At 37.7% G+C, this 27,498-nt stretch overlaps 2 protein-coding genes across 4 annotated transcripts in view; one reads left to right on the top strand and one right to left on the bottom strand.

Annotated features, from left to right (window-relative positions):
• si:ch1073-376c22.1 (uncharacterized protein LOC100000126 homolog) overlaps positions 1-27,498 on the top strand; it is a 59,189-nt gene that overhangs the window by 11,433 nt on the left and 20,258 nt on the right. The gene's annotated exons all lie outside the window — the stretch shown is intronic.
• Positions 1-27,498, bottom strand: part of topaz1 (testis and ovary specific TOPAZ 1) — a 38,663-nt gene that overhangs the window by 5,367 nt on the left and 5,798 nt on the right. For 2 of the 3 annotated variants that reach the window (XM_067426092.1, XM_067426091.1), the window contains exons 2-18: positions 23,865-25,701; positions 23,619-23,689; positions 22,335-22,381; positions 20,725-20,836; positions 20,486-20,598; positions 20,247-20,333; positions 20,065-20,128; positions 17,130-17,281; positions 15,471-15,563; positions 15,042-15,157; positions 14,874-14,940; positions 14,551-14,722; positions 8,221-8,321; positions 7,971-8,136; positions 7,736-7,888; positions 4,187-4,390; positions 2,873-3,050 (exon numbers count right to left, since the gene is read on the bottom strand). In XM_067426092.1, coding sequence (XP_067282193.1) covers positions 2,873-3,050; positions 4,187-4,390; positions 7,736-7,888; positions 7,971-8,136; positions 8,221-8,321; positions 14,551-14,722; positions 14,874-14,940; positions 15,042-15,157; positions 15,471-15,563; positions 17,130-17,281; positions 20,065-20,128; positions 20,247-20,333; positions 20,486-20,598; positions 20,725-20,836; positions 22,335-22,381; positions 23,619-23,689; positions 23,865-25,701 — 3,733 coding nt within the window. Of the gene's footprint in view, positions 1-2,872; positions 3,051-4,186; positions 4,391-7,735; positions 7,889-7,970; positions 8,137-8,220; positions 8,322-14,550; positions 14,723-14,873; positions 14,941-15,041; positions 15,158-15,470; positions 15,564-17,129; positions 17,282-20,064; positions 20,129-20,246; positions 20,334-20,485; positions 20,599-20,724; positions 20,837-22,334; positions 22,382-23,618; positions 23,690-23,864; positions 26,203-27,498 lie in introns of all 3 variants that reach the window. The other variant, XM_067426090.1, reaches the window with a different exon arrangement.

Here is a 27,498-nt window from a genome sequence, read left to right on the forward strand (position 1 = left end):
AAAAAATGCGGACTTGTCATCAACATAGTGCACGCCCCCTAATCACAGCCCAATGGAGCAGTTTCAGACTCATATTCTGACTAGAATTGAGTATGACCACGTCAGGCTACTTTTTAAGACCATTATGAATGAAATTTAAGACAGGAAAAAAAAAATCTACCATGATCAATCGACCCATTTAAACTAGCTACCAGCTAACGTTAGCTGTAGTGCGACTGGATTCGGCCACCGCACTTCTCTCTGATGATGACGCATAACTAACGTAACAGTGGGGGAAAATCTGCGGTTTGTCCAATGATCAACAGTCAACTGTGTCCGTCAGACTGGAGAAATTTTCCCGGTAATGTGACCAAAAATATTTAAGACCCATCGAATCTGAATTTAAGACTTGTTAAGGCTTTTTTTTAAAGGAAAACCTTATTTAAGACTTTTAACCTGTTAACCGTCACGAGGACGCACTGAAGCTCTCTTTGCTTAAATTAGCTCAAAATTACTATCAGATGTAAGTAATTACCTTGACAAACTATACATCATTAAAAAGATCTAAGACTAAAGTTAAATTTTTTTTACCTCTGTTTTATTCTCAAAGTCTTATAGTGACCGTAATGTGTTAATATGTGCCAGGAGTTATGAATATGATCATGGGCGTCGCAACCTTTTGTTTGTAATATGCGCGTCATTTGCTCCCATTCATAAAAAACTCCTCTGTGGTCGTCATGAATACATTCAACAAAACAACTTCCCTCAGGGCTTTTACTTCAAATGTGTGCAGATGTGGAGAAATATTGATAGATTCTCACGTTTGAGTCAAATTTCTATACAGAGAAGTATTATTTATTAAATCTTTATCTAAAATCCGCGGATGTATCATTATGAGCGCAGTATACTGTGATATGCTGTGTTTTCAATTCATTCTAGCAGCCAGGGGGGCGCTGGAAAGCTGTACTACTGAAAATTCACTCCCATATATGGATGAAGAACAGACACACCATGTGGCATTCAGGAAGTATCTGACATAACCAAAACAGCTTCCAGAGATCGTCAGATCGCTATTTTATGCAGATAGACACGTTTTAAGACAATAAACACACAATTGCGGCAATATATGGTTGGTCTGTGTTCTTTATGCCATGTTGGGTGGTTTCATAATAGATTATATTTATAATGCAATGCTATTCCACATAGCTTTTAGCATTGTATATTTTCTGTCAGATTTTTTGACCCGAAGCTATATGAGATCACATACTGTTATATAAAACACTCGACTTATAAATTATAAAGTGATATGAAGCAAGTTTTGAATAAAACATGATTTTAATCGTATAAATTGTTGTTTTGCTGGTGTGCTAAGCTAACATGCTAGCTTGCCCTAGATGCACCTGCCACTGAGTAAATACTTTATTTTTATGAACATTTTCTAAATGTAAAACTACTGAAATGCTTATTTGGACGAAATGCATTCGATAGAGTCTCAGTGAGGGTAAAGTGAGAGGTTTGATTTAGAAATAAGGTTTGAATAGAACAGTTTGAATAGAGAATCGTTAGTAATTATAATGCAGACAAAAGAATAATAATTAGAGCCATAACCAGTCCGCAGAAGTGTGAATGTGTGCCGGGGAGACAAACTGAATGGGGCAGTTTGCACCTCTAAACAATAGAGGCAATAGACTGAATGAAAGCTCAGAAGACATGGCAATAAACATCAGTTGATATTTTAGAGATATCTCAAAATAAAATCACATGAAACGATCTTGTAAAATGTTTAATAAAATTCAGAGTTTTAGACTTATCATCTTCAGATCTGAAATATAACATGGTCAGACTTGTGGCTTTAGCTGAAGTGCATTTCTAGATTTCTCCAAGGCCCACTTCAATTTTATTTTCATAAAGATATTTCATACAAATAAATTTCTAATAACTTTACAAAACTTTGAAGCTTATTATAGCTTTTTTTGATTATAAAAAATATCATTTTGACTTTACAGTAAACTGCCAGGTGTCTGCTTTCAAATGAGACCATAATTATTCTTTTAGTGCAAAGGATTCACAAACTGTATTTGTTTTAGTCTGAGTATGCATTTCTTAGGATTTTTTCAAAATTTGGAATTCAGCTTAACAGGTTAAGGACCCGCGGACACCCTGTACCTTAGCATGCTGTCAAAGGCTGAAGAATCCTTTATTTGCTGTGTTGTTGGTTCACTGTGATTCAGTGTGATGCATGGGTCACACTTATATCCACCAATTAGGCGGGCCAAGTAATAAAAAAGTAATATTCCAATCAATCACAGGTGGTTGAAAGATAAATCATTGTGTTTGTGTGATAAAGACATATTGTGAGCCCTGTGACAGTTCATTCCAGTTGCCGTTTTCCCAAAAGCTTTCAAAACAATTCCCACATGTACTGGCAGCTCATTAAATGAGTGACACGAGATCTCACGAGACTAAACTGTGAAAAGATTTCCCGTCGAGGTGAAAAGCTGTCTCGTCACATTCTCATGACCTGGTCATGATGGAGTGTGAGGGTGAATTTTATATTATGCCTCTACTCTAGTTATACTTTTTATAGAAATACAAACAATTGAATTCAGGTGGATAATCATTACAGTCGCTTCAATTCCATCAGCTCATCTAGAATGAGCTGTTTGAATCTTGCGCAACAGTGATCATGTGACGAGAAGACTAATACGTGTTAGTGAAGCGCTCGCATTGAGCGAGTTATGTGTTAGTGGAAAAGACTGTGGCGGAGGAAAATCTGTAAGCAGAATCAGAATCAAAATTCTTAATACTTAAACGATACCCAACCCTACTTGCAAGCTAAAACAAATATGTTGTTTTGCCTTTGAACCTCCATCTCTCTCTCACACACACTTACCGTCTGAGTGTAATGAGAAGTGGCTGGGAAGATGCAGCAGGGGCCAGTTGGTTGGTATTAATAAAGGTGATGAACATCTCAAAGGCCAGCGTCATCTCAATTTCAGTGAGACTACACGGCAGAAACAGACCTTCTCTTTCGCACACCACGGCAGTGTAAAATCCCACTGACCGAGCACCTGGAACACATATACAAAAAGTACAGAGGATATGCAGTGCATAAGTGACATGCTGAGAAGTGCCATATATAAAAGCAGGTGTGTAACATCACATGCTAGACCACCAAATAAGTGAAGGCCCTAATATACTTCAAGCTAAATCGAAGAACGAAATGGTGTGATGTAATTTTGAACAAAATCAGGCCAAAATGAAGTTCGTTTTGTGTTTGAAACATTTTCCGGAAAAGTTCGCTCCGGCTGGTAAACAACCATTGATTTGTGACAATAATAGGTAGGTGTGGCTCTCCGCCTTTTTCTCCATGGAAATGTTCTCTTTTTTGATAAAATTATTCCCTTTGAAGTTACACTAAACACTGCTAAAAGTGATAAACATGCAAGTATATGTTGTCTAAGCTGTAATAACCCCCCAAAAAGCAGGCGCTTTTTTTTTTTTTTTTTTTATAAATTCATTTTTGAAAGTGTGTAACTCAGGCCCTGTGTATTCCAGGTTCCTGTAGACAGTTTGGGCTATTTCCACTAAATTCTAGAAAATAGTGGAAAAAAGAAGTTTGTCTGTGTCAGGTTGTATGCCAGATATACTCAAATGGGTCTGAAGGGATGACACTCAACCACAGACACTCATTCCAGGGGTCCACAGAGTTTAAAGCTACACTGTGTAACTTTTTTAGTTTATTCTTAGCTAAAAACACTTAGTTCTTTCAAAAATATATGTGCTCATTAATGTAAATTAACTTTGTTCAAGTAATAAAGTAAAGTATTCTCATAAGTTTATAATATGCCATTGAAAATACGGGTGAGGGGTTCGAATGCTAGTCGCCATGTTGCCCCTCCATCTTGAAAGTACATTAACCAAAGAGGGACATAACCATAAATTCAAGCTTCGCTTTTCGCATTTTAACACTCAATGGCACCGTGTCGAATGATAAGAGGGGGATTGCCATGTTAATCTTGGACTTAATCGGCCACCGTAGGAGTTAAAACGAAATCAGAATTGAGAGAAACAGAAACTATTATTCCCTGGATGGTCATATACCTTTTCACTGCTAGATGGGGTAAAATTTCACACAGTGTAGCTTTAAGTGGTTAAAAACTCAAGATCGGTTGAAGAGAAAATATTGAGAAGTTATCTGACTCACGTTTAAAAAGGGCCCTGGCACGGCTCCAGTTGTTTTGCTTGCCCAGTTTATGGATGAGGTTCTGTAGCTGAAGAGTTTCAGGCACCATGCCCTGTATTAGCATGAACTCAACAATATCTGCTGCAACTGGTAATGTCTGCTTTATCATGCAGATACGCAGATGGGCACTGAACATTTCAGTATAGTCGTTTATCTGCACACCATCTGGAAATGTGAAAGTTGAATTGTCAGGAAAAAATATTCATATATGGAATTAAATTCAATGAATTAATCAGCATATCAATAATCTAATTAATTCAAATAACAATTAACTGACAGTCCTAAACCTTAATAGACTAAACTACATTGCATGTTTCTTATGTCAGCACACACCACATACATTTATTGCATCCTTGAGGATTCAGTTAATTTTTCTGAAAAAAAATCTTGTTATATGAAACTTTTATTAGCACAATGCATTAAATCTTATGCACACTCTCACTTGTGAGCCAAAATACAGGCCCTAAAATTGTCAATACTTTGCGTCCTAGTATCGAAATAATATCGCCATGCAAAATACTGAGATACTAGATAACTATTTTTCTCCTATCCCTAATAAATACGGTTCTTTAGAACTTTTCAAAGAATCCTGAAAATGGTATCAGGGTTCAAACTAAAATATTAAGAAGCACAACTTGATAAGAAGAAACACTGATAATAATAAAAAATGTTTCTTGACCACCAAATCATCATATTCAAAAGATTTCTGAAGGATCATTACATTCTAAAATATATTAAATATTTTAAATTATTAGTATGATTTTGATTAACAAAATAAAAACCTTTCTGACCTCAAACTTTGAACAACAGTATATGTATGCATGCATGTGTGTTAGGGGTGTAATGATACATTGTTATATTGAGATATCACGTTATAAAAATGCAATGATTTGTAGCGTTGATGTAAACAATATGAGTTGCGCTATAGAGTTAGTTATATCGAAGGCTCAGCTTGCTGTATTTATAGGTGTAATTCACCCAAAAACGTTAATTCTGTCATAATGTAATCACCCCAGGGCTTCAGACTGCCAAACATTGCCCAACATCAAATGGCAAATGAAATGAAAGCGGAAAGAAACTGCGCTGCTCATTTGTGCTTCACGTTTATTGACTGTTTATCAGTTTGGACCGAAAACGGATCAAGCTACTCACGAGTCGCAGGCCAATCTCGATCACACAACACTGTTACTCCATAATGCTGGGAGATCCAGTGAAGAAATCCATTGAAATTGCCACAGAACGAATAACATTGCTGCAAAGTCTGTACTTAATGTCTTTGATTGCTGCAAGATCTAGTGAGAAGCATTCAGATTTGACGCAGAGCTCTCTATTATATGAATAACTGTGTTGAAAGTTGATTTAAAGTGTGCCCCTAAAATATCTTCTTGAGTCTGGAGCCCTGCACACTCATGTTGTTTCAAACCTATAAAGATTTTCATTCAACTTCCAAACACACATGCAGATATTTTTTTATGAAACATGAGATGTTAGGGCGATCAGGCCAGAACTTCAATTTTTAAATATGGATATTTTTCTTAGACGCATCGATTCACTTCAGAAGGTTCACCCCTCAGAGCCGTGTGGAGCACGTTATTTGATGGACAGCTGGATTTTTTATGGACCTCAAAAACAGAGCTACAACAATTTCCCTTATAAAGCTTGGATTAATTAGGACTTCGTCTGAAAGAAGAATGTCATAAACCCCTTTTTCCACCAAATTTACCCGGAACAATTTGTACCAGGAACTTTTTTACAGGAACTTTTCTCCCCCCCAGACCTGCAACTGTCTGCGTTTCGACCGCGATCTAAAGTTCCGAGAAGATTAGGCAAATTAGTCCGGTGATCAGATGTAGGACTGCGCGCGACTGTTCCTTCAACTCAGTGAAGGACAGTAATCATTTTTGTGTATACCGATTAAAAGATTTAGTGGACTATTTACATGAGATGTTATCTAAACCGATCTGGTATTTACATGTGATTACTTTCAATCGCAAATCATTTTGTCACATGCAGTTTGTCTGCCGCATTAAAAATGTCAACGCTGTTTTCTCCAGCAGCTGGAATGTGTTAACTGTAGCCATAGCAACTCTTAACGGCCACCAGGACTAATACAGTATTATTTATAGCTATTTATTTGTTGTAAAGTGTAATAATCATCTCAGGAAAAATAAATTCTTCTGTCAGGCGCAGTTAAAGTAAAAACTGCATGGGGCAATATACACTGTGTCATTACTCCAACATTATCTTCATAACTTACGAAATAAAAAGTTTACCCCTCAGAAAAATTAACTTTCCTCTCTTGTCAACATGAGCGCGGCGCGTGCCGTCACGTCATGTAAGGACGCACACTTAAAAGTAATCGGTCAGGTCGTTTACATGGTGAAAAAATTAATAACGAGTATGGAAGAGATTCAAGCTGTGCTGCTTTTGCTGGTTATGTATAGGTTTACAAAGGTAATTAACAACGACAGAAAAGAACACTAATATGCAGATTCAGCAGCATGCAGCATATTCAGAAAGCTTGTAAAGCTAGATTTAAAATGACAATGTATATTATTATCAGCTATTACGGACATTGAACGTGAGATGGCTGAGAACGCGGCGCGTGCCATCAGACAGAGAGCAAGACTGATATTTACTGAATGAGACCGAACCTCGCAAAAGACTTTTAAAAATGCCCGTTAACATAAAATGCCGCGTGAACTAAACCAATCAGCATGTTCAGCGCCCAAGTCCCGCCCTCGAAAGTTCCTGAACTTTGAAAAAGTACTACCTCGCGAGCAGGGCCGTTTGGAGGGGGAAATATTTACCCGGAACTTCATTTAGACCCTGGTTCCTGCGGTCTAAACACACGAAGTACCACCCAAAGTTCCTGGTTCCTGGGTAAAGTTCCTGTGGTGGAAACGGGGCTATATACACCTAGGATGGCTTGAGAGTGAGTAAATCCTTGGCTAATTTTCATTTTTGGATGAACTATCCTTTAAGCATTCATTTCAATATATGGCAAAAAACAAAAAATTTCAGCAATAGATAAAGGCTTAAAGCAGTTTGGAACTGGTTTTCTTTGCAGAAGATTTATGTAAGAGCTAATAAAATATTTATACTCAAGATAATATTTTGTTTCTAATTTACTTTCTAATTTACTAATTTTGTTTCTAAGCTACTTTACAAGTAGCTGTGTAATAACACTGTGAAGCTACTTTGAAACAATCATCATTGTAAAAGCACTATATAAATAAAATTGACTTGACTTATAAGCGGGATAATGTACACCCAGCAGGTTATTGCAGAATAAACCCCTTCAGAGTGATGCAAGATCAATCTGTCAGGATTTATTCTGCGATAACAACCGGTTGGGTGTTCATCATCCCTTACTTAAAATATCATGATAGCATCATATCAGGAGTTCAGTATCGCGTTTTGCATCTAATGGTTATCTAATCTAATCATGAATGTGTCATTACACCCCAAATGTGTCTGTGTTTGTGTTTTTAGGAAGAAATAACTTACTTATTGGTTGTCTGAGTCCAGGTAAGTTGGTAAGAATCTCAAAAGTGTCTCTGTTTGATGTCTTCTCAGCTAAAAGAGTCAGGACATGTTTTCGACTTTCTATGTCAGCCTGCTCACAAGGCCACATGCTTGAGCTCACAAACCAACCATCAGCTGAAGGAAAAGAAACACACACACATTCCATTATTTTCAGATTTAGAACAATACGGACAAAAGTTGCATGTCTCCATTTTACCTCTCAGCATTTTCAAAGCTCCCTCAATACTCCCGCTGTGTAGGAAGAGCTCTGTTGCTAAAGTGACCAGTTGACATCGAGACACCCCATGTTCATTCCCCATAATCCCCTTCAGAGTGATGAATTCAATGTGCAGTCTGAACATCACACTAACCAGCTTCACTCCCTAAGAGCATGCAAGACAAACACAGCATTCAGTCAAAGGTATATTACTGTACAGCGTGCTTCCACAAACAGGATACACACCCACCTTATTCCACTCTTGTGTCCTGTGGTACCTGAAGATCAGAGAAACTCCAATTCTCCCCAGGATGTTTTTGATCATTTCATTAGAAGAGGCGTGCTGACACACTGACAGAATGACAATCCATCCAAAATTAGTTTCACAAACAAGGTTTTAGTCTAGTCTGTATCTTCAAATATGTCAGTGCCATTGTTGTGTCACTAAATTTAAATGTATAACTATATTCTCCATAAACTACAACAAAACATTTATTTTATTCATTTTTTTACTCATTCTTTTTTATAGTTCCCACTCACATACCTAACTCAAAGGCTCATTCATAATGCAGCTGTTAACAAAAAGTGTCAATTTCAATTTAATAAATTGGAATGAGTAGGCACTAGGGCTGGGCGATATGTTAATTTTTGGGGGGGCGATAATCGCCTTCAAAAATATTGCGATATCCGATAATATCATCTACTCCGCACTGATCCCGCCCACTCCCCTGCGCACCACAAAATTTTCCAGGCATAAAATGGAGGACAACTTAATATCCAAGAAAAGATGTACATCAGTAATTTGGCAGTATTATGGATTTAAACCAAATGCAAATGGTGAACCAGTGGATCCAACAGAGGCTATTTGCAGGCTGTGCAAAAAAAAAGAAGAAGAAAAAAAAAGAAAGAAAGTGAACCCTCCGCAGCCATATTCACGTACACTACCCAGCAGTAGCGGCCTCGTTTCCGCTCTGCAGCTGCTTCTCAAAGACGACGGATATGTGGTCGAGCAGCAATGACACCTTAAATGTCAATTAGAGCTTAGATCGTGCTCAAAAAATCAAACCCGACCCGACCGGAGCTTGTGCTCGTTGTGTCCGAGCCTTGCCCGGCCCGGCACATTAACTGTAATTATGAGAACGAGCCTGTAATGAGCGAAGCGGACCGGTGTGACTCATGTTAAAACTAAAATTAACGAAATAAGCTGATAACATCACTGTTTTCCCAGAACGACTGGAAATCAAATTTTGCTGCAATATTGTCCTGTTTAACACTGTGAAGCTGCTTTGAAACAATCGTCATTGTATATCTCAGCTCAATAATCCGCAGGCGCGCGCTCGTGAACCGCTCACCTGTTAAATAATTAAATCCAGCTCAGACATTTATCTGTAGCTCACTTTGTTGTAGCCATTAAACAATGTTTATCTTCTTTCTTTTTGCATATTATGTTTGAATAGGCCTATTATAATAGTATTTTTACATTTCATCTGATTATGATAAGTGCAAAGATGCGAGTGAGTCAGAAATGCTTTTGGTGGTTATATTTAGTTTAATATTAAGTTTTGTTTTGTAGAAAGTATTCTTTCGTTTTGTTTAAATTGTATCTTCATTTTAATAAAGGTTTCTTTGGCCAATTGCCTGGGTTTAATAAATAATATGCAAATGGAAGACGTGTCGAAGTCGCCGGAGTGATCGCTTTAATTTCTAATGAACTGGAGCGCGTCTCATAAATAAACCGAAACGCAGCAGGCTACTTGCCTCCATAGACAGTAAAAGAAATGGACGGAGCGTTCCCATTGACGTCAACGGCGAAAGAATGAAGTCAACCTAGGGGCACTCACTTCCTGATGGCTGAGCGAACTGCGCAGGCTCAGACTGAGCTTGACGACGTAGTTGTGACGTGAGCCTCCTGTCTGACAGCTGTGAGTCTTCTAGTAGATGTGGAAAGCGAAAGCTGAATCACGTTGTTTAAATATTTTCTCCCATTGCTTTTGGCTCACTATGGGCTTCTCCCCATTCTTCCCCCTTGACTTTATCAGACTAGTCTCCAGGACATGTCTCCACGTCCCCCCGACTGTCTCATAGACAGTAAAAGATTGCCTGCGAGCGTCTCCTCAGGTCTATACGGTAATTTCTCAACTGTGCGACAGGGTCGCGTTGGTTATGACGCAATCATTAGCCTATTTTTACAAAAACAGCTTCTGTGGGGCGATAGTGTAAGATACAAGGTAATGGAGCCTTTTATACATTGTCGTGTTTCTTTAGAAATAAACAATGGACAAATGGAGTCTTTAAACGTCTCAGATGTAAAGTTATTCACTGTCAAAGTGACTCAAAAATGAATGGGAGTCAATGGGATGCTAACAGCAGGTGATGGCTTGGTTAGCAATGGCAGCCCCTAGGGGTGGAACGCTTTCCGAGCGCTAGATTACCCCCTTGCTTGCCTCACAGACATGAGAAATATGCGCATAGAAAGCTTAAAATGTCCACTTTTAAACGAAACCATTCGAAAAGAAAATATTTAATTAAGCAAAGTGCAGTGTTGACGCTAGCAGCTCATGCTTTTCTGTTCAGAATACTGCGCTCCGTCACTGCACAAGCTGTGAGTTTAACGCGCATTTTTACTTCACTTTAATATATTTTTCTTTCATTTTTTATATTATAATAATTTTATTCTAACACCTTTATTTATAGTATTTAAAATACAGGCCTATGGTTAGCTTTTATAGACATTTTCAACCGTTTAAGGTTGAGCTTCTTCTTTTTTCGTTGAGCTTTTTTTTCCCCCAAAGGTTTCTCTCTCGTTTTATTTTTAGCGTAAGTAGGCTATTTTAAATGTTTTCCAGGTTTCCATGTTTGATTAATGTTTGTATTATTAATAGGCTATTATATTTATAATTTAGCCTAATAGGAAATAATATTTTTAGAGCGTTTTAAAACATTTAGCCAAGCCAATGTGCTTCTCTTTGCGCGTGTATAATGAAAACACAACCAACGTCTTATCCATAATTCAATGTTTTGCTTTAACACATATAGGCTACTGTAGTTATGCATCAAAAACACCGACTGTTATCGATATCGACATATTTGCGAGACATCGTCGATATATGATAATATCGTCATATCACCCAGCCCTAGTAGGCACAAATATTTTTACATCACTGTGCGTTTTTTGGCCTTATTTCATGAACATATATATATATATATATATATATATATATATATACATATACATATACATATATATATATATATATATATATATATATATATATATATATATATATATATATATATATATATATATATATATATATATATATTCTCTCAAATTTACAAACATGCACATAGATGTTGCTTGCATAGCCCAGTTTGCGATGAATATGGTGTAATGAAACTTTTACCATTAACATGTTTAAAAAGCAACTGAAAAAAGCACAAATGTCAGAGCAAAACTTCTAAAGGGCCCCAAAAATGCCATAGACCCCTAGATGTTAAAGGTCCCATGGCATGAAATTTTCTTTTTATGAGGTTTTTCAACATTAATATAAGTTCCCTAATCTGAATATTGTCCCCAAGTGGCTAGAAATTTTGATCGGTGTAAACGGTTCTGGCTGTATTTCTCTGCCTTTGAGAAAATGACAGCCCAGACGAGCTGATCTTATATTCTCCTGTTATGACGTCATACCAGGAAAGGTTTCCTCCCCTTCCTCTGCTTTGCCCGCCCAGAGAATTAGTAGAGAATGGATTCAGTTTATCAGTCGCAATGTCAGCACAGGCTTTACCATATGGATTCAACAGCACCACCACAAATGTATAGCTGTATAGCTAATCATTCAAGTTCACAGAGACTCTCTTTCTAAATCATTTAATACTGTCAGTCCTGCCGCTGGCCGTCTTGATGCATCAGTAAATCAAGCTAATGACTAAAACGATCAACTTCACATCGTTTCTGTTAGTAGCATGAAACAAATCTGTTATACTGTAAAAACAATACTAACAGTATATGTACAGCTCAGGAAACATTATAACATTTAAAAAAAATCCATGCCATGGGACCTTTTAGGGTCACACACAATGGATACATTGCCGCAGTGCTTCTGAATTTAGTCTCAGTTTTTTCTGTTTCTTCATGTAGACGCAATGATGGTGAGATTAGATATCTGTGTTGAGCATACAGGATACACACCCACCTTGTGTTGAGCAACAGCTGTGTACAAACCTTTCACTGAATTATTGCAATTAATGACAAAACGAATGTTTGGAAATATGCTAACATGCTGAAGACCTTTGTATCTGAAGTCAGGACATGTTTTCGAAATGTGAGAAATATGAGAAATCTAATATGAGAAATAACGCTGCAAAGCTCTCAGATACAAACAAAATAAACTTCCGCTCTCAACAACTCTGTACAATAACACTTTATTATAGCAATTTTTCCCCAGCTCTCACTACGTCTTTCTCTGGACTGGCAGTGTTGCAGCTGCTGCTCGTGCTCACTAAACCACCTCCCTACGCCACAATCTCATTTCAAATGCAAAGATGTCAGACAATCACAACAGTGGGTGTTTTCACTAATATCTCACAGCAGACATGCCCCTTAAAACGGAGCATTCAAGCCAGAGGGTTTATATAAGTATAGAAAAAAAATGCCTTTTTATTTCGAAACTATGAAATTTTTTTGATGTAAAAACAATACTAACAATATATGGAGACATTGCTACAGTTCTTCTGTATTTAGTCTCAGTTTTTTCTGTTTCTTCATGTTAACGCAATGATGGTGATATTAGATTAGAACAACCCACAATTTCCATCTGCAGGTTTTGCAGCAGACTGCCACACCCGAATTGGACTGTACAGTCACAACTGACGCTGCACTGGTGATCTTCATCCGGCATGATCCACAATCTCCTAAAACTGGAGGATGCCTATATCCCTGTTCTCTTCACAGATGAGAGCTAGTTCACACTGAGCATGACAGATGTGAAAGAGTATGGAGATGCCATGGGGAACGTTATGCTGCATGCAACATTATTCAAACATGACCAGGTTGGCGGTGGTTAATTTATGGTCTGGAGAGAAATATCCTCACGCTAGCTAATGGTTCCCTTACTCCTGTTAGGTGCCGGGATGAAATATTCAGAGCCATTGTCAGACCAAATCGTGGTGCAGTGGGCCCTGTGTTCCTCCTGGTGCATAATAATGCCCAGCCTCATGTGGCTAGAGTGTGTAGGCAGTTCACAAGATGAAGGCATTGATGCCGTTGACTGGCCCTCAAATTCAGTAGGACAACTAGTAGGACAAAGGCTGCGTCCGAAACCTGGAAAATGCGGTCTTCGGAAGACACATTACAAGGCAGGAAGGCATCAAGCCACGTCCAAATCTAATGTTTACTTCACTTTCTGTCACCTGAGACACCTTCATCTGATTGATATTTGAAGGCACTATGTATCCTTTGTATGCATTTGATATCCCACAATCCTGTGCTTTCCATTCTGTGACAGTTGAGCTATCACATAAAGATGGGAAATTAAGATATCGTCGGAAAGTTGCGTTTGCTGGTCAGTTTGTGTGTGAACGTTTGTTTTTTGATGTAAAATTTCTGATGTAGTTTCTAGCGAGAAACTACAAATGTAATTTGTAAATTTGTTTAGTTCTCACCAAAACACACTATTTTGCTGTAGATAATTAATCTGTTACACTGCCTTAGAAGTGTATTTCATGAGGTGCCTTTCATGCACAAAACACTGCCTTACAAGTCATTGTCTGATAAGGCATTGAGGGAACGACTCAGCTGCCTAGGTTTTAAGACGCAGCCAAAATGATCACTTGCTGCGTAATATATCCCACCCACAAACAGGTGCCGTGATGAAGAGATATTCAGTGTTATTCACTTCAACTGTCATAGTGTTATGCCTGATCGGTGTATGTATTTTAAGCCATTTTAAAGGCTATTTTTCACTTAGGTCTGCTTTTATTACCACAAAATCTGATTACTCAATAATCAAAATAATTGACCAATTACTAAAATAATTGTTAGCAACAGTCCTAGTTCAGACAGAAGATGAAAACAGGTGCTGCAACAATGAAAATTATAAGAAAAATAATTATTGACCATGAAATGCTCTAAACATTCTAATCTCCGTAAACAGTTATGAACCTGCAAGTGGGCATAAATTGTGCCTGTTGCATTTTAAATTGCTGTACTTCGGATTTTTTTTTTTTATCAAAGAACCTTGAGGGGGAAAAAGTGCATCAGTTTCCACAAAAATATTAAGCAGCAAATCTATGTTTTTGAGCAGCTTATCAGACTTTTAAAATTATTTGTGAAGGATCACGTGAGGATTAATGAAGACGTAATGTAATGGCGGTTGAAAGTTCAACCTTTTTAAATATATTAAAATATAATTATTTTAAATTAAAAATTGTTATTTTAAATCGTTATATATTTCACAATATTACTGGGTTTACTGTCGACCAAATAAATGCAGCCTTGATATGCCTCTCTTACTAAAACCCACATTTTCAAGTGTATGTAAAACTAAACTTTTTAAATAAATTCAATTAGGCATGCGTGTACCTGATTCAGCAAACAGCTCATATGGTAGGGCGAGTTTGTCTTTGGGCTCTTTCAGCAGCGCCATTGTAACACAGCAGCAAAACCTGAGAAGCTCCGTGGGACTGTGTGAACCCACACAAACACCACAGAATACTAGTGCCAGTCCAGCCCAGTCATTCTGATGCTTCAGCATCTAGACACAAACATATGTAAACCTCTCTACAAATGATGATAATAATGAATGACATGGCATCATAAAGACATAACCAAAGAATAGAAAAAAGTAAAAAACAACTGCGTAAAAAAAAGTGTAAATAAGTACAGTGGAAAGGGTGTGCCTTTACCTCAACTCTAACAACAGCCTGGGCCAGATCTGACAGCTCAGAGGTATGAGGGTTAGTCGCCAGAGCTCTACAAACAAACAAGGTGTGTTTCTGTGACATTATATGATGGTTTTTCGGTAATGTTACATGATAAAACTATTAACTGTTCTACTGTGGGAGGGAGAGTACCTGCATTTAACAGCAAGAAAAATGTCCATCTGCTGTCTAGGAACCTGCATCATTTGGAGATGACTCTGCATGACCTCACATTGATCCACAGTGAATACACATCCTGCCTCAACAATCTAAACACAAACACACATTAAATGTAGCATCATAGCTTATCTGAAATTGCAGCATGCATACACATCATCACTTATATCCATAATATTATATAATGCCCTAATGCAGAGGTGCAGAGGTGCCTAATCCTGTTATTGCAGATCTACCTTCCTGTAAACTTAAGCTCCAACCCTAATCAGACACAACTGAACCAGATCATCAGCAACACTTGATAAATTCGACTAATTTAGAGCTCGACCTGAACTCTGCAGGTAGGTAGATCTCCAAGAACAGGATTGGGCACCCCTGATCTAATGCTTTGAATGTGAGCATTACCTTTGAGGTGAGGAGAATGAGCTCAGGCACAGTGTTGTTCAGACCTCTTTCCCTCACAAGTTTAAAAACAGCCAATATAATCTCAGGTGGAGGCTGACAAAGGAAAATATATAAGACACGAAAAACAAAGCATATACTTATGCATTATGTATACAGTAGGTAATCAACTAAAATGCATATTACCAATGCTGCAAGGCCAGTGTAAAATACAACCAGGTTTTGTGTGACATTTGTTTTCAGTGAAAATAACCACCAGCTAGCGCAAAGGGACAGTTTGCAACATTGCTCATTAAGTCTGGAATTGTGAAATTTTCCTTGTAAATTAAGATAAATGAGTTCAATTACTTGTAATAATAATAATAACAAAAAAAATATGACATTATAACAGGGTTGGGTACCGAAACCCGGTGCCATGTATGTACCGGACCGAATCAGATTACAAATCAGATTTCTGTTCCTCATTTGGGTGCCGCCCACTCAAGTTCAAACGCGCTTTCACGCTTTTGCTGGCGCTGAGCCAGACGCAATCAGCGCTCATCAGATATCACAACGATTCAGTGTTCATCATGGTTTTTTTGTGTTTTTTTTCAGACATTTAAATGCACACAAGTAGCAGCCAAAAAACACACACTGATGTCTATAGCGGCAATGACAATTCTTTCAGACAGTTAGAATTTGCCTGTTTTATTCATATCAGATACACATTATATAAGTTACTATATAGTTTGCCCTATTCTTTTCAGAGTTCATGGGTCACTTATTTTCTTGTATTTCGTGAGACGTGGATGAATTAACCTGATGTAAATTGCGAGGCGCAAACTAACATGGCAGTGCTCATCAGGAATTATAGATCAACTAACATGATCATTATAAGGTTTTTAAATGACAAAACACATGCACTTACACATATTTCAAAATCAGAATATCAGATAGTTCATAACATATGTAACAAGTTTGTTAATATTTTGAATAAAAAAAGAAAAAACCTAAACAAAAAAGATACAGCTGAGCTGTCATACAGTGCTATTGTGGCTGCTGTGTGTCATGTGAGAAGCGCGACGCGTCGCCTTATGACATACTTAATGTTACAGTGAAATATTACAGTGTTGGCACTTATTGACTGGATCAGTATTTTTTGTGCTTTTTTTGTGGAATACTTTGTGGAATTTGTGGTAGACCCAGTCTACTTCCACTGGCCCACAGGTAAATTGAGTTTGAGACCCGTTGTAGAATTTCCATGAATTAAGAAATTGTTGATCACTTTTTATTAAATTGTTCCTTTGTTTTAATGTAACTATCGTTTTTATGATCCAGAAAACTTCACCCAAAAATTAAATTGATATCATTAATGACTCACCCTAATGTCAATATATGCAAGCGGGAATAAAAACCATTTCGAGGGGGATACCGGGTGTGCACGAAAAAAAATATGAATATTCGAAACCCAAAACTGAAAATTTAATACCAACCCAATCGAACAAATATTTGAATATTCTAATATTCTGAATCCATTTAATGTTCAGTTTAAATTAATTCTTCAATGTACCTACAGCGGTAAAACACGCTTTCTAGTTGAGAATACACAAAAAAAACGTATTCTTCAAAAGCAACTTACCACAAAAAATAAATAAAAAATATAAATAAAATAAAAACACTCACCAGCCTTTTGTGTCTGAGAAGCAAGTAAACGACTGCCTCAAATTCTCTCAGCAAACACATATTAAGGAGAGATGAAAGCAGAGAATTGACAGTCTCCTGGTTGAAATTTGTGCTGGGAGAACATTTATTGTAATATCCCATAAACACTTCCACTACACAGAAAAGACAGACAGAAAGCCATTTAGTCAACCTGGGATTATTTATCTGTTTGACACCAAAAAAAAAAAAGTATAGAGGGTATGCACATGACATCACAGCAGGCAATAAACACCCACTGAGTGGCAAAAAGCATAGCAGCATTGGTGTTCAGCTTGAATGCATTGAAATCTTGTGTTCATTTTAATGTGTTTTGTGCACGTACAGTTAGCTCTCGTACAGTCCACAAATACTGAATTAAGTAGTCTTTTGCATCATCTTGCACTTGAACAGAAAATACACAAAATAGTCAAAACATCCTTGTAAACACAGTAGGTTTTGTCTTAAGCGAAAGGTTGAGAAAGAAAACATTGGAGCCGTATATTTGATACGCTTAAAGTGACGGCAGCCTAATCCTGCTGACGTCTGTGTAATTAACATTAATTAAACAACAAGAAAAAGTGAACACTATTTGCAACAATAGCAAAATTGAGCCTGTTTTGAGTCTCCAGTCTCTGTTTAACGTGAAAGCTCGTGTGTATGTGGACAGCCAGCGCCTGCCTCAGTTACGGTACAAAGTTCACACGGTTTCTTCAAGCTGTGTCTCTGACAGATCCGTGACCGACCGTCACACCTCCCGCCGCGGCCAAACCACAGACAGTATAACGTTATTGTTATTCTATGTTTCATGTGATCCTTTATTCGCTCATTCTCTCAAAATAAACCCATAACACGTGTTTTGTTTTGTTTTTCTGCGCCGATTCACCATGGATAATGTGATGCATGCCGTTTTGAGTATGTATTTGAGAGAACTTGAATGTACATACATGGCATAAATAACATTATCAGGACATAATTCCAGACTTGTTTTTTAAAAGTGTGAGACTATGCATTTGTGTTTATGTAGCCTACATACTTTGTATTCATCAATGTTGAAATTGATTAATGTAAAAACAATAACATTATCCTTTAACTACATGAGTATTGCAATGTTCTCTATCATATCGTTGATAAGCCGTGGTGTAAAGTGACCCACACACACACAAACACACACACACACAAACACACAGAAGTGAAGTCCCGTCTCTTCACCTGCACAAAACGCCACCATGCAGCTTTTCTGACATTTTTTTTTTTAGGAAACCTGTGGACTCGATGTCCTGACAGGCTGGACACAATCATTTTCCATGACAATGATAAACTGAAATAGAAAAACTACCGAAAATACACCGATTCCTACTGAATACCAACCTATTCTGCACTGAAGCAATGCAGAGCTTGGCAGACAACTCCCTCGTGACAGGGAGTAAATAAAAAGACAATAAAAGCCAACAAAACGGCCAATTTATCTACTAAATTTGTGCTCTTGTGTCTTTTAAAAACATTTTAAATCCTGCATTACCTTTTAATATGGCATTTTCATACAAGGTTATATGTAAAAAAAACTTTTACCTGCAATATGCTCTTTAACACTGAGGATTTGAAGGTGTGGCGATCGGGTGCGGGTGGATGGTTTGTTTTTAACAGCGTATTCGGTGACATTAGAACTGATCCGTGCATCTCTTGTTCTTATTTCAAGTTACCCTGTCCGATATTTTTTGCTTCTTACAAAAGCCACAAAGCTTTCAGAAGACAGTAAAGGCTTATGTCATGCCTGAGCTGAAACATGAAAGTTGCACAACATAAATACAATGTTTAGGCATTATTGTTATTCATATTAGGATACTATTATTTTGGTTTATTGATTGTAGGTTTAGTTTTAGATTGAACTATGTTTACCTTTTTAAAGTAATTTTAAATAGATTTTTATACAATATAATATGGTAATTGTATGCGTTAATTATTAATGTATGCAATTTCAGCAATCAAACTAAATTTTTCAAAAAAGAAAACAAATTAGATGTTAAAGATACCCGTCATATTTTCTCTTATATATTTAGTATTGCTCTTAAATAAATAAAAGTTAGTATTATCTGATTAATCGATTAATCGATCTATTAAGTGCTAGATTAATCGATTACAAAAAGAATCGATAGCTGCAGCCCTAATTTCAATGCAATACGGTTCTTCGCCTCTATGTCGTGCATTAAAATCCTTTAATGCTTGGCTAGCCGTGGATTATCCCTTACATGACTCACCCTAATGCCATTCCACACCCGTAAAACCAGTCGCAAACACAGATTGAAAACAAACACTGAAGAGAAGACAATGCTGAATAAAGTCGTAGTTTATGTTATTTTGGGACCAAAATGTATTTCGATGCTTCAAGAGATTCTAACTAACCCACAGATGTCACATTTAGACTACTTTGTTTATGTTTTTATTACCTTTTTGGTCCATCTGAAAAGGGAAAGTATACCATACATACGTTTTCAATGGAGGGACAGAAAGTTCTCGGACTGAATATAAAATATCTCAAACTGTGTTCCAAAGACGAACAGAGGTCTTACGGGTGTGGAACGACATTAGGGTGAGTCATTAATGAAAATCATTTTTGGGTGAACTAACCCTTTAAAGTACCAGCAATAATAACATTTCATATCATACCCAACTTAACCAGTCAACTAAAAATATTGACGTTGACTAATTTTCAGCGTCGACACAGTCGATTATACCGACCAATCGCGCCAGGCCTAGTTGGAACGATCAATGTGGAGTACAACTGCCTTTAATTTAGTTATTAAAACCCTAAAGACTTGCTGGATGTTTTGCCACTCAGTCCGGCTGAGGGGGCATATACCAGTGGCAAAATGACATCAATGCATACCCTCTATTCCTTTAATCAGTTAAGTTCTGTTACCTGCTCGTAGAACTAAAGCATGTTTACCAACATGACAAAACTTCTTCACTGTATCCATACAGAACTGAAACAAAACAGTGCAAACCATAAACAGAATCTCATGAGATACTCAAATATTCCAAATTTCTTTAGAAGGGGGAACTTGTCAAAAAACACAATCCGCATGACATTAAAATACACACCTTTTCGTCTCCATCTCTCGGTATGTGAGGGAACCAACAGATACTTCGCATGCAGGTGTTATATTCGCTAAAGTAGTACCAACAATACTGAGAAGCAAACAAGACAAAGAGAGAAGTTTGGTAGAAAATGTAATACATGTGAATAATGCATCAAAGAGAAAGATAATAGTAAATTAAATAAATCACAAACATTTACTTTGCTCTCTTATCTATCCATGTCAAAGATTGAGAATACTCACATTGACATTTAAAGTTCTCAAAGTAGAAGACTCTTTTGCAGTCGCTTTTGCAGTCGCTTTTCCAGTCACATTTGCAGTCACATTTGCAGTCACATTTGCAGTCACTTCACACCCTTGGGCATGAAACACAACATTACATATGACATTTTTATACATATGACATTTTTACACTATATTAATAAGCAAATATTTCAGGCAAATTAATCTCAGATCTTATGTTGATGTTGAGTTTTACCTACCATTACTGCACGTGCCCTTTACAAGGCTTGCTGCTCTTGTGTTTATTACTGTAATAGCATTCAGATTGTTTGTTTCTTTCATCTCTTGGTTGTTATTGCAGTCTGTGGCATTCTGCAAGATGAGGACACCAAATATTGACCCTCTGTTCATCACAATTTGTGTTTAGAACCAAACATCAAATAAGTGTTAAAAGTTCAATCTCTGTGCCACTAACAGCAACATACAAACATTTAAAGAATACATTTAGATAAATAAATAAATAAATAAATAAATAAATAAATAAATTGTTGCAAAAATCTAAAATGTTTTGGTTAATATTCAAATCACAATAATTTAACATTATTATTGGGGGGCTATATGATCAAAATCTTATTATACATGACCAACAATATACTGCTGCCCACGCTGCTGAGAGCGGAGTTTAGGTGAATATGTGCTGCACCTATTCCTCTCAATAACAAAATCACACAACAAAAATGAAAAGGAGCAGGCTCATTTCATGTAAATAGGATTAGACTTCATCTTTTTAAAGGGTTATTTCACCCAAAAATAAAATTTATGTAATTAATGACTCACCCTAATGTTGTTCCACACCCGTAAGACCTCCGTTCATCTTCAGAACACAGTTTAAGATATTTTATATTTAGTCCAACAGCATATCTAAGTGTAGGCACACTATACTGTCCATGTCCAGAAAGCTAATAAAAAAATCATCAAAGTAGTCCATATGTGACATCAGTTAGTTAGTTAGAATCTCTTGAAGCATCGAAAATACATTTTGGTCCAAAAATAGCAAAACCGACAACTTTATTCAGCATTGTCTTCTCTTCCGCGTTTGTTTTCAAACCTCAAATAAAGATTCAAATGGTCATGAATTGATTTATTTATCGGATCGCCAATGTCACATGATTTCAGCAGTTTGACACGCGATCCAAATCATGAATCAATACGCTGATTCATGACAGTTTGAATCTTTATTTGAGGTTTGAAAACAAACTTCGAAGATGAACGGAGGTCTTAAGGGTGTGGAACGACATTAGGGTGAGCCATTAATGACATAAATTTCATTTTTGGGTGAACTAACCTTTTATGTGGCGTTGATACTTAAAAATCTGTCCTCACCACTGCTACTCTGGAGTTCCTTACTGAACCAAGGGCAATAATATACAAATTCATTTGAAAATAATATTTATATAGATTAGTGGTGGATGCAGTGCATGACAAATAGATACCTTGATAAGGTTAAAGGGGTGAAAAAGGGGTGATGAATTGAGAAATCAACTTTCCCTTGAGCTTTTGATATATAAAAGGTTATGATAATATAAGATTATCGTATTATTGTAAAAGCGCTATTTGACTCCTTACCAGTCAAAGATCGTATACGGCCTCAGATAACTGACGTCAACATTCAATGCACGTTAAAACATAGCATTCTAACGTCATATGGACAAACTCAGTATCATCAGACAGATTAAAGACCAAAAAATTGGTGTCCCTTTTGCTTGAAGAGAAACCACACAATTAGTCTAATGCCATGCCGTTTGGAAGTAATGGACAATGAAAACATCACAATATAATGTGCAAGTGTTTGGAAGCAATGCAAACTGACCTCTAACTTTAAAGCATTCATACTCTGGGCAGGCTCTGTCTCCTCTACTATAGGTGAGAAACAGAATTGAAATAACTTTCTTATAATATAAAACAAATAAATAAAATCAGGAAAGGCCCTAATATTTAAATGTACAACAGTTTGCAGAATGAGAACGTTGCACACCTTCCAGGGATAGTTCAGCCAAAAACGTAATTTCTGTCATCATTTATTCACCCTAGTGGTGGAAATATTGATTCTTTTAAGAGAGTCGTTCATTTTCAGTTCGTTCACCAAAATGATTCATTCAGATTCGTTCATTGATTCGTTCAGTAACATTTTTTAAAATATTACATAAATATGACCGCAGGTGACGAAAAAGAGTGTTTTATGTGTAATGTCTTAAGTCAATGAACGTATTTACTTACAAAAAAACTGATTTGGCTTTATTAAAATGTGCATAATCTACTCATTAAATGAAATAAGTCTAAATAAGTGGTTCAGATGACCAAAGCATGTTTTCTAGCATGATTAACATTTAATTGTTTGGTCAGACATTTAGACATTCATATATCTGGGATTATGGTAAACGTGGGGTTATAAACATGAGGTCTATAACTGTGCTTTGCATCCGCTGATTGCTGAACGAGACTGACGAGACTTGTTCACGAACGAACGACATGTAGCCTACTAATTCGTTCACGAACGACATTTCTCGTTCAGAGTCAGACTCAAAGCCTCTCGGTCAGTAAAGGGCGTATTCGTTCACTGAATTCAACAAATCACATGCTCCGTCACATCTCATACTCGAATGCTATTTGCTTGAGGTTTTGTCATTCTTTGACAGAATGAAACAGTCGACAGAGCTGCGCATGTGCTCGCTGCTAATAGCGCCACGCTGCGGTGGAGGGAGGAATTTCAGTGAACGAGAAACATGAGTCAATAGACTACGTGAACGAGAACGATTCGTTCACCTAAAAGGTTTGTTCAAAAAGAATGATTCGTTCACGAACGTAACATCACTAATTCACCCTCAGGTTGGTCCAAACCTGTAGTATAACCTGTATTAATACTATGGAAGTCATTAGGACCCTATGCCTGTTTGTTATTCTTCTTTTGTGTTCAACAGAACAAAGAAATTCATACAGTTTTAGAACAACTTAAGGGTGAGTCATTGATAACAATTTACATTTTTGGGTGAACCATCCCTTTAATTAAACTCATACGAATCGGAATTAGGACACAAATACAACTCAAATTAATATTTCAAGTATATCTGTCAAAAAATTCAAAAAAGTTGCATACCCGTCACAGAACTGCCATCTTTCACATTTTCCATCTTGATATCTGCAGCAGTTGGATGAGATTCGCTGATGCTTTATACAATAAACGATAGAAGAAAAAAACAGAACAACCATATTCAGTAAAATCGCTGAAGTGAAACATATAGCCATGAACGAAGAAATTGCAAATAGCAATCTTTCAGTATTAATACTTTCTTCAAGCATCTAAAAAGATCCATCATTGTGTATTAAATATCAAATAAATTACCAATCTGTCTTTAGGTCCCAGACAATCTTGCAGTGATTCCCTGTTTGAAGTATCGACTCTGTCTTTAAATGTGTCTCTTCATTTTCCGCATCTCGTTTACTCGCAGTTTCAGCGTCAACAGCTCCGAACAACTCTGGATCATCCTGTATTACATCCAGTATAAGGACGTCTTCTTCATATGCTCGAGAAACATCCAGGAAGCTTTCGGTGACCACAGGAAGCGGTGGAGGGGTGGAGCCTTGTTCTTTATCTTTAATCCGACATGTCCCATCATCACCAGACCACAAGCTCTCAGCAGCATGATGTTCCCCTGACTCCTCATCTGAAGACAGACTAGTGGCATTCTTGTTTTCATCTTCAGAAAAGGAGTCTGTGTAGCTGTTAAATACTTGCGTTCTTTTCCATTCTCCTGAACAGGCAGGGTTACTGTCGGGTGTATAAGCGACAGAATTTGGAGTAACACTTTTGGTATTCTGGTCCACCAAGGAAGAGGTTGTCACTAAAGAATGCTGTGCCTTTAGACATATTTTCGAAAGTGACCCTGGGTTATAGAGAGTTTGTCTACCACCATTTTTGTTCTCCTCTTGATCCTCAAATGACAGAGCTCTTGAGGTTTGGCTAACAGGTTTGGGATCCAATGAATCGATGGGCAATGTTTCATCTTTTCTGTTGTCAGAAACATCAGACCCATTTGAAAGCACTTTCTGGTTAGATTTCCAGAGGAGGGATTGATTTTTTAAAAGACTGCTCCCCTCTGAGGACACTGCATAGCCAAGACCATTAAGTTTGTAGTTGTTGACCTGCTCAGTCACTAAAGGTGCAGAGTACTCAGGAGCATCCTCAAAAGTATCCTCAAAATCTTTCTTCAGACTTTGGTTGGACTCAAGCTCTGCAGGTTTGGAAACATGAGTCAATATGACTTTTGGACTGTCTACTAGACCTTTCCAGGTCTTCTCTTGTGTACAAGTAGGTTGCTTTTTGTCCAATGCACTGCAAGTGGTGTTGTCTGGAAGTTTCGAAATATGAAATATATCTTCAGTCAATGTACCTCTGGATTTGTTAAGATTTTCTGCTTGATTTGAAGTCCTTTCCAACACTGCCAGCATGTTAGTGGGTGGCCTCTCACCTGGTGCAGAAGACAGCAGTTGCCCCTCCAGTACTTCTCTTGCTTTGTCACTGCTCTTGCTTTGCTTTGTGGGTTTGGGAAGTTTGTTTTGAACATCCTTATCTGATAAGCATTCAGGTTCTACACCGAGGGAAATCTGATCAGTGGCAGGAAATGAAGTGTTCACAATCCACCGGGGTCCAGTTTGATGCGATGGTCTGAGTTGGTTTGGAGGGCACATTCTTGGGAAGGGCCAGATTTTACTTGTGCGAGCGCATGATGATTGAGGGAAAAATATGTAGGCTTGTGTTCGTTGGCACGAGAAACTCTCAGGTGAGTTCACTTCACTGTCAGAATCCTCATTTCTACTGTCCTCCTCCTCCTCTTCTTCATCCAGTGAAAGACCACAGTGCTCATTGACATTTCTGAAACCAAAACCATTGACAGTAACTCGTCTGAGTACTAAAGGTGGTACACGACGCACTGGGCTGGAAGGACTTTCAGAAATGTTTTTCATTGGACAGGCCTTGTCCTTCTCAAAGAAACACACAACAGGACCATTGTCATCACAAAGTGGGAGTACCGAGGCAGTTCGTTCAACGCCGGTCTGTCTCATCTTCTCGAAGTCTGGATTCCTTGCAAGGCAAGCATCCCATTCCTTTACAGATCCATCTGGAGTCTCTGCGGTGTCTGAAATGTATGTACTGCCTGTAGCTCCAGATAGAGGATCACCTGATGAGAAAGAAGCACAGCTATGGGTTGGAGTGGAAACTTCCCAGGATTGGTTAGCAATCTTACTTCTTTGCTTCCTGATGCCATGGAGATAAGGATGCACAAGAAAACTGAATTCTTTCTTTAAGCACCTCATTCTTTTGCATTTCTTCTCTTTTCTTAGTACTGCTGGCAACACACATGTGAAATCATGTGAGGCTATGTCAAACACTCTGGCTACATCGCACATTTTCACCATGGGGTATTTCTCGAAGTGGAAAATCGGTGTGGTCGGGGGCCGACGGGACTCAGAGATATGACAGACACCTTTCTGCCACGCAGTCGGGCTGGGACGGCCAGCTCTCGATTTGTGATTGAGTAAACGGGTCTGATTCTTACTAGGGCGAGGAGTGTATTTTACATCACCACACAAAGCACAGCACGAATTTTTCACCAATCGTTTGCGGTCTTTCCTTGTGTCTGACCTAAGTTGTCGTCTCAACTCAACTTTTGAACTGATATCTGCAATCAGAGACAAAAAATGTGAGAAGGGTGAGAGCAAAAATGCATTATTAATATAAAGAGCCTCCCTATAACTGCTTTATCTCAAACCCTGACAATTTTTCTCCATTAAATAATATCAATCAAAATGATCTTTAAGGGATTCTCCACCCAAATCTAGAAATTATGTCATCATTCACTCACCCTCATGTCTTCCAAGATGTATGACTTTTTCTTCAGATGAAAAATTATACATTTCTGTGAGTCAATATAATGCAAGTGGATTTTAACCAAAAATTTGACACTTCAAAAAAACACAATATTGATTGATGATAATGATGACAATAACCATTTGTACCCAATGGATAAATCACTGTCCTGTAACATACTTAGAAATACTAATATTTTTAAAATATGTTAGCGAAACATTTTAAAGGAAAGACTTTAAAGGAACACAGCAACTTTTTGGGACTAGCTTATTTACTGTATTCCTCCGTTAGATAAGTCCACACAAACCACTCATCTCCTTTCGTGCTATCACTCAGTCTAACGCACCCACCGCTAGCCTAGCTTATCAGGGAACTGTGCTGCCATAGCATGGATGTCAGTGACCAATGTTGTTTCACAGTGCCTGAAAACAGGCCAACTTCCGTCAACTTAACCAACGTGACAAGCTGCTTGCACAGTACGCGCTGGGGACTATTTCCAGGCACTGCATAATATCGCTGCGCCTGCTGCACCCATGGTACGGCAGCAAAGTTCCTTGATTATTATGTAGGAATGAGAGTGTAATTCCTAGACATAATTGTTCTAGAAAATAACGTTTCATTTTCCATAAGCCTTAGTATTAGGGATGGGCAATAGTGGTTGACTGTGAATGATCATGAAATACAGTGCAAGATGTGCGGCGCCAATTTGTCACATACACAGCATTATAATGAGAACATGATAGTAATAGAATGCTGTATTCCCCATGCTTTAGTTCCTCGTGTATCAGCGCGCGCTGTTAAAAGGAAATCCACAACGAGAGTCAGAGCGCGGTCAAGTTCATCTGCGCATCCGTGTCCTTTTCCACAGATGCAGGTTGTAAGATTACATGTTTAATACTTGATTATATGTTGTCTATATCGATATCATATAGGACAACGTTTGGTTGAGTTTAATAACCAGCTAGTAAAGCGCTGCCGTTATTTCGGCTGGTGTTCATTCTCTTCAGCTTCAGCTCAAATACGAACAGCCCGACATTATCGACTCTGGGTTATCTGAGACTTTTCGAAAGCATTGACTTCTTTTTCGAAAGCATTGACGATATTAATA

This window comes from Pseudorasbora parva, chromosome 19 (genome assembly GCF_024679245.1).
Source record: "Pseudorasbora parva isolate DD20220531a chromosome 19, ASM2467924v1, whole genome shotgun sequence".
NCBI classification, from domain to species: domain Eukaryota; kingdom Metazoa; phylum Chordata; class Actinopteri; order Cypriniformes; family Gobionidae; genus Pseudorasbora; species Pseudorasbora parva.